The following is an 8,150-nucleotide window of genomic DNA, read 5'->3' as shown; positions in this document are numbered from 1 at the left end:
CATTAAATGCTCACACACGCTGATACACTTCTATGGCAGTCGGGGCCAAGGCCGCCTTTCTCTTTCTCAGAGAAGTTATTGTGTGTTGTCAAATCGACTCTAACTCATAGTGACCCTATAGGACAGAGTCGAAATGCCCCATAGGGTTTCCTAGACTGAAATCTTTATGAGCACTGATCACCAGATCTTTTCTCTTGAGGAGTGGTAGATGGGTTTGAACCACCATCCTGTCAGCTAGCAGCCGAGTGCTTACCCACTGTGCCACCAGGGCTCCTTCCCTTGGGGGGTGCCCCAATTTTGTGTATAATTAGGTTGAGGAGCTGAGCTCAGCTGCAGGTAAAGAAACACCCCCAAGATCTTGTCTCTATATCTGTGTGTGATTGGGTGGAAGCAACTAGCACGCTCCTGGTTTCCTGTCCTGTCTGTGGGCTAGACTCAGGCCAGATTATAGCAGAAAAGGCCTAGGTAGGAAGTCCAGAAGTCAGGAGGCCTTGTTTGGCACACCACTGTCTCACAATGTGAGTCTGAGCAGGTCACTGATGGGGTCTGGGTTTCAGTTCCCTCCTCCATGAAAAAGAAAAACAATTCCTCCCTCACAAACCTATTGTAAGAACTAAGAAATGATGCATGTGAAAGTGCTCAGTAAACTAATGTTGGTGAAGTGGGTAACTGCCTTGCTCCCAACGTGTACCTCTAGCTCTAAAACTCCATCCTGCTTTCCCATGTTTGATCTCTTGGGCACCAGTATAGTCAATCCCTTCTGTGTCCTCCTTTGTCTGGCCCCTTAACCTTTCTTATCCTCAAGATCTGCTCACATCTGCTGTAAGGAGGGGACTCTTGTCTGAGGATCATGGAGATCAGGAGCCCAGGAGTGGGCAAAGCAAAGGACTCAAAATCAGAACCTGTGTTCAAATTCCCATCCTACCCTTCTCTGAACTAAGAAGTTCCCTGTGGTCATCAAAGTACATCAAACAGAGTTACAAGCAAAACTCACACCCTGCACTGCGTGATTCAGGCACAATGGCAGCCCAGCCTTGCAACAGGTATTAGACAGCAGAACCCACAGTGGCTACCTGTGGAATTACTCCCGCAAAAACACTTAAAAACAAAAATGTTGGCATGGAGTCTATTTGATTCATGGTGATCCCACATGTTCTTGTAGAATTGAGCTGCATAAAGTTTTCAATGGTTCTGATGTTACAGGCAGCTGGGTGATGCAAAGCTGAAAGATTGGTGGTTCCACTTGGCAGAAACTAACAACAACCTTATGGAAGCAGATTGCCAGGCCTTTTTTCCACAGTACCACTGCATGGATCTGAAGTGCCAACCTTTTGGTTAGTAGCTGAGTGCAAACTGTTTGTGCCACACGTATCCACAATCTCCCAATCACCATCCTAATCTCCCTCCCTTTTTCCCTACCTTCCTCTCCTCCTCCTCTTCCTCTTCTACTTTCTCCTCCTCCTTCCTCTCTCTCTGTAAATGACATTATCTTAAAATTAAATCTTTAAAGTACTGACCTTCACTACACAAAAAGATGCTAGATTCTTTCACCTGTGCACGAATAAACAAATGTTTCTCAAATGCTCAGAGATACTGGGAACTGAGAATGCAGAGAAGATGCTGGGTACAGGCCTCTGTGCTCCCTCCTCCCCTCCCCTCCCCCGAACCCATCCATCCTCTCTTGCCAATCCCTGCTCGGGTCTCTCTTCTCTCTTTGCTCCTGGCCCTCCTCTCTCTGACTCTTACCAGGGACAGCCTCTGTTTCTCTGTCCCTAGAATTGAATCTCCACCTTCCCTCTTCCTCACTCTGGCATCCCAAATCCTTCCAGAAACACACCACTGACCCACCAGACAGGCCTGAGCATGAAGTCTTTGACAACACTAGGGACCACTGGGACTTGGGGTATGGTCAGACCTCTAAGAGCTCTCCTGACTTTGTCACCCACCTTCTGCCTGACCTTCCCCAGAGAGAGGATGTAAGCTAAGACCCTGCAAAATAGAGTCAGTGGATGGAGTGAGAGAAAGAGGCAGGAAGTCCATTACTTGACCACAGTTTCCTCTGGCCTTCTCATCTCCTTCTCTATGGGGAGGTCATGGTAAGGAGGGGCAGCTGGGCCTGGGGAGAGGCAGTGTACCAGGGCAAGCCCTCCAGGCCATAGTCCCATGGACAACTGGAGTTCCCAACCTCCCCTGGGCCACTGTCCTCCCTGAGTCTCCCACCTCCCCAGCATAAGCTGTGGCCTTTCTCATTTTTTCTATCTTAGAGATATTGGGAAAGCTAAACAGAATCAGGCCCATCTCCTGGCTTCCTGTCCCCACCAGCACACAGGGAAAGGACCACATGGCCTGGAGGGCACCATTCTCACAACTGCTGCTGGTCATGCTACTGATGCTGTTCTCAGGTGAGGAGAGGAGGAGGAGCAGGGAAGGACTGGGAACAGTATCATGGGGACTATTTGGGCAGCTGGAGCAGGGAGCAAAGGGCTCTGTGGCCAGAGGGCTGATGGGGGGCAAGATCTAGGTGTGGCCCTGACCTGTGCCTTGTTCTCCAGGCTCCCAGGCACCCTCTAAGGTTGAGGAGCTTCAATCCAGCGTGTGGAGGGACAGACACTCTCTGTGAGATGCCAGTACCCACCCTTGCCCAGCTGGGGTGCCTACCAGAGAAAAAGCTTATGTAAGGAGGTGTCCAAATATCAGTGCATCAGGTTAATCTCCAGCTCCAAGCCCTGGATACTGACTCAGGCCTCTCGATTCACAATCCGGGACAACCCTAGTGCTGGCTTCTTCACTGTCACCATGTTTGGTCTGAGGAGGGAAGACTCAGGACACTACTGGTGTAGAACCTACCACGCTTCCAGCGACTCTGTCTCAAGGTCCACAAAGTTCTATCTGGCAGTGTCTACAGGTGAGCCCCTTCCCTGTGGCCCTCAGGGGGAATTGCCTCTCACTGATCATGGAAGCCAGGCCCCCTGAGTCCTGAGAAGAATGTTGGGAGTGTGTCCCGGGAGACCCATCTATGTGCACACACATGCACCCACCTCACACATGCCTGGGTTCCATGATCTACAAGCCTGCAGCCAATAGCCTGCTCAAGACACGCTGATCAGTCTGAGCCTGGGAGACTCAAGACTGCCTGGCATTATGGAGAAGGCAGCTGCACCTGGCACAGTGGGTGTTCAGTAAATGTCTGTAATCAACTGGCTGTAATCTACATCCGCCATGTGGAACTGGTGACCCTAGTGGGCTTATTGGTATCTGGGTGAAGGCTTGCCCATCCCTCATGGTCTAGATCAGGGGTCAGTAAACTACACCCTGAAGCTAAGAATAGTTTAAATGTTTTTAAATCGTGGGGGAAATAATCAAAAGAAAAATAACATTTCATGACCTGGGAAAATTTTAAGAAATTCAAATTTCAGTGTCCAAAAATAAAGTTTATTGGAACACTGCCACGTTCACTCATTCACTTATTTTTCATTTTGTGTATGAATGCTCCTTGTTTTGATTGTGTATTAGCTTCATTAAGCTACTACATCTCAGCAAGTAATTCGCTGGGTTTTAGTACTTCATTATTGATTCAACTCAAACCCAAACCAAACTCACTGCCGTCGAGTCAGTTCTGACTCATAGTGACCGCCCCCCTTGGGTTTCTGAGGCAGTATCTCTATGGAAATGGATTTTCCAGTCCTCCCTCTGAGGAGTGGCTGATGGGTTTGAACCACCAGCCTTCTTGTTAGCAGTCAAATGTCTTAAGCACTACTCCACCAGAGCTTTTCACTGTTAATTACAGCTATGAAACTCACACATATGAGTGTACTCATTTTCTATTGCTACTGCAACAAATTACAACAAATTTAGTAGAACTACCCAAATGTGTTATCTCATAGTTCTGTAAATCAAAAGTCTTAGGACTCCCCAGAGTAAAAGCTGGGTGGCTGCAGGCTGTGCTCCTTCCTGGAGGCTCTAGGGGAGAATCCGTTTCCTACCCATTCAGGTTGCTGGCAGAATTCAGTTTTGCAGGACTGAGATCCTGTTTCTTGTGGGCTGTAAACTGTCAGCTGTTCCCAGCTTCTGGAGGCCCCCACATTCCGTGGCTCATGGCGATCTTCCTCCATCTTCAAAGCCAGGAACAGTGGATTGTGTTGCATGTCTTTCTGACTATAGCAGGGAAAGGTTCCCTGTTTTTTAAAGATTCATGGGGTTAGATTAGACCCACCAGGATCATCAGAGTCCCTGGATGGTGCAAATGGTTAAGTGCTCAGACGCTAACTGAAACGTTGGCAGTCCAAACACACCCAACAGCTGAGCAGGAGAAAAGACCTGGTGGTGTGCTTCTGTAAAAGTTACAGCCCAGGAAACCCTATGCCCTATGGGGCGGTTTACTCTGTCACATTTGGTTGCTGTGAGTCACAATCAGCTCCGGGCCACACAACAACTTGATGTGGACACATTACAAGCAATTTACAGCCCAACACTAGAGACCACATGTTAAGTAACACTGGTCTAGAATTTTTCCCCAATATCATGAGCTCTTCCTCCAAGTTGGGCACAGGGTTTGTTCCTGGCCAGCATTCTAGGCAGCTTCACAGGGAACACGCCTGTGGGACAAAATTACCTTCATACATCCTTCCAGGGCAGCTCCAAGGGCCTGGGCATTCCACCCTTGAGCCCTTTCCCAGCCCTCAGCTTCTTTCTTCCTCCCAGCTCTGGGAGAGCCTCCCCACCCCCCAGCTGAGTGTTCCCATCTGGCCAAGGATACGAATAGCCCCTACTTCCTCTCACAGCCTTGGTGCTGACCCGATATTCTTTCCCATCTGCCCCCTCTCCAGCAGCCGTTGTCTTTTCTTTTCCTCAATAGCTCCCACCAAGACCTACCCCCGATCTCCAGTAAAGGTTCTGAGCACAGGTAAGCCTGGGGTCTTACTGGGAAGGTGGTGCTATAGGGATAGCGGGCAGGCAGCTTACACAGTCTCAGAATCAAGAAGGAGCCCCAGAAAGATACTTCCCTGGCTGCTGAGGCACTGGGGTATACGGGGGGGGGGGGGGCCAGGGCTCTGCTACAGAACCAGGAAAGGCGGGAGCAGCAGTCCTTAAAATTCCCCATGAGAAACACCCTCCTCAAACACAGCACTAGAGGTATGAAAAAAGGTATCTATGAACAGCAGAGATGAAAGGAGTTTAAAGATCATGACTGTTTCTATACTGAGACAGAGAAGGTTGGTCCAACAATAAGAAAATACTTGGAGGAAGACACAGACCTCCTGACTCCTACTCCAGAGCTCCTCCTGGTCTTGGTGACACCTCCGTGGGCAGTGCTATAGAGTCCTTGTCACAGGTTCTGAGCCAGGGGACTTCACAATTCGGTCCTCACCTCCCCAATCTGTTTTCTCCTTCTCCCAGTCCAGCCCACTTCCCTAGTCTGGCTTCCCAGCTGGTGGAAACAAGCAGGCTCTCCCTCCCCACTAACCAGGTCCTTTCTCTTTCCCTGGCAGCTTCTACCAGCACTCCCTGTGACCAAGTCTCAGCACAGACCCCGAGCAGTTTGGGTCCCACTGGAGGAGCCAACAAGGCTCCCGAGGCTTCCTCTGGCACCACTGCTCCTTTACAGTGAGTCCAGGCTAGCCCCACATTTACACAGCCCTGGCTAAGGGATCGTGGAGGAGGCTGCCACCTCAGCACCATCCTGGCCCCTTCTTCTCTCTCCTCCCTCCAGGCAACAAAACTCAACCCTCAGCTCCAGCCCTACAGCCTCCAGTGCCCTGGTCCCCACACTGTATGGACTCCTCATGGCCAAGAGTGTGATGCTGGCTTCCTTGGTTGTCCTGTGAGTGGGTTTGGGTTGGGCTGGGGCTGAAACGGAGCAGAGAAAGGAGAAGAAAACCAGAATTGACAAAGTTCTCCAAATGACCATATCCATCATGAATGTTCATGTAGACAATACAGGCCCACTTTTGCCTTTCAGTGCAAAACTGTCACCTTGTCCATGTCCACCCTGGGGTTCCCTGGTTTAAAAACAGAGCCTTGGGCATCCTCAGTAACTGGGCTGAGAACTCTGTATTTCTTTGTCTGCTGTCTCTGTTTTTCTTTTACTCTTTTATCCCTTCCCTTTCCCTAGCCTCCCCTACCTCTTCTCCTGTCTTTCTTCTTCCCAGCCTTCTCCATTGTCTCTTCCTCCTTCTTTTTTCTTTTTTCAGTTTCAATTGTTTATTTTCCAGTTACCAGACAGACTATCAAAATCGATCCATGATGTCTTTTCTTTAAAAAAAAATATTTTACTCAGTTTTTGTTGAACATTTACACAACAAGTTAAGGTCTCATTTAACGATTTCCACAAATTGCTCAGGGACATTAGTTATAGTAGTTGACAGTGTGTCAACATTCTCTTTAATTATCTTCAGTTTGTTCCCTTTCCAATACTCTAGTTTCCCTTCCCACTTAACTTCTCATGTTTGCTTTTGAGTAATTGTTGACTTTTTTATTTCATACTGATAGTTTTTAAGTAGGGCACCAATCCTATGGGTAAAATCCTTTATTTTTTAATTCTTATTCTTTTTATGTTTTACCCCATCATTCTTACATCTGACACGAGGGCCTCTAGTTCGAAACTTTTCCATTTGTATTATGGCTAAGTCTCACTTACTAGCTAAGTAATTTACTCTCTCCTACAAACCAGGAAAGGCCACTATAATTCAAATTTGTGGAAAATTATGAATTATTCTGTTGGAACTTTAGGGTACCTGGCAAATCACTGAACTCTTAAGTGATATTTATTCTTATATAATTGGTATTCTGTTCAGTCACTAAGAGTGTTTGATTAACCACCTATTGTAGGGCCATTCATCATGAAAAAACACCTTTATGAAAGAATAGAACTATTTGAATGTCCACCGTTTTCCTGTTTATTAGATGCATTAAGGTAGTCTTCCACTACTGTCAAGATCTCTTTCCCACTGGAGCAGGTACTTACTTTTAGCTCTGGTGCACATTGTGCACAGCCTTATTCACATTTGGGTGTTGTATTTCTCTTCTCCCAGGGCTTAAAACAGCTACTTGTCTGTTGTCTCAGCAAATATACTTGGATAAATCTACAGTCAAAATGCCCTACATTTTATCTGTGTGAGAATCATTTGGAGCACACATTGAGAAAAGTAACAAATTACACACCAGGGATTTTTTTGGAAGTTTGTCCCTATATAATTTTTTATTTGTCTATGTAGTCTTAAGTTTTACGTTCAAGTCGTTGATCCCCCTTGGGTTCATTTTTGCACATGGTGTGAAATATAAGTCCTCTATCATTTTTATGAAAATGAATATCCATTGCCAGCACAATTTATGAAAGAGACTATCTCTTCCCCGTTTAATGAGGTTTGATCCTTTGTCAAAGATCAGCTGTCCATAGGTGGATGGATTTGCTTCTGGGTTCTCAGTTCTGTTCTGTCGGTCTAAGTGTCTGTCATTGTACCAGTATCAAAAACAAATGTTAAACTTATTGTCGTTGAGTCAATTCCAACTCATAGTGACCCCATTGGGTTCCCAAGGCTATAAATCTTTATGGAAGCAGATTGTTTCATCTTTCTCCCATGGAACAGCTAGTGAGTTTGAACCACTGACCTTTTTGTTTAGGAGCCAAATGCATTAGCCGCTGACAGCTTTAATATCTTTTATTTTGTGTGCCACTCTGCTATTTCACTGAAAGGTGATCTTAAGGGATAGACATACTTCTAGGTTTTCTTCTTTCCTTCCTCCTCCCCTTCTCTCTCTCATTCATCCTTCCATGAGCAACACTGACCTGCACAACCAGAAGATCCCTCTAACTGCCCATCCCTCTAGGAATGCCCAAGTCCAGAGACTTCCTAAAGCCTTCATCCCAGGACTCTGCTTCATCCAAAGTCTTGAGGGAGAGAGAGTAGGGATATGAGGAAAAGGGTTACAAGCTCTGGGGAGAAGGAAACACATGAGGAAAATGTTTGGTAGGGCTGAGTGAAAGACACAGGAACAAAATAAGTGGTGAAGAGGATTTGGACACTGGCTGAAGTCAGATAAGAAGCAGGATGGCTTCAATGCAATCCCAATCCAGATCCCATCAACATTCTTTAGGGATATGGAAAAACCAATCACTAACTTTATATGGAAAGGAAAGAGACCTCGAATAA

General features: G+C 46.8%; 1 protein-coding gene across 1 annotated transcript in view; it reads left to right on the top strand.

The window, feature by feature from the left end:
* The first annotated feature begins 2,341 nt into the window (after positions 1 to 2,341).
* NCR2 (natural cytotoxicity triggering receptor 2) overlaps positions 2,342 to 8,150 on the top strand; it is a 9,968-nt gene continuing 4,159 nt past the window's right edge. The window contains 5 exon segments of the mRNA XM_042780334.1: positions 2,342 to 2,402; positions 2,553 to 2,593; positions 2,596 to 2,905; positions 4,856 to 4,903; positions 5,647 to 5,823. Coding sequence (XP_042636268.1) covers positions 2,342 to 2,402; positions 2,553 to 2,593; positions 2,596 to 2,905; positions 4,856 to 4,903; positions 5,647 to 5,823 — 637 coding nt within the window.

The sequence above is a fragment of the Orycteropus afer genome, unplaced genomic scaffold (assembly GCF_000298275.1).
Source record: "Orycteropus afer afer isolate SDZICR_OR568_19922 unplaced genomic scaffold, OryAfe1.0 scaffold00034, whole genome shotgun sequence".
In the NCBI taxonomy this organism is placed as follows: domain Eukaryota; kingdom Metazoa; phylum Chordata; class Mammalia; order Tubulidentata; family Orycteropodidae; genus Orycteropus; species Orycteropus afer.
Note: the sequence above shows the minus strand (reverse complement) of the source record. Positions and strands in the feature narration are given on the sequence as shown.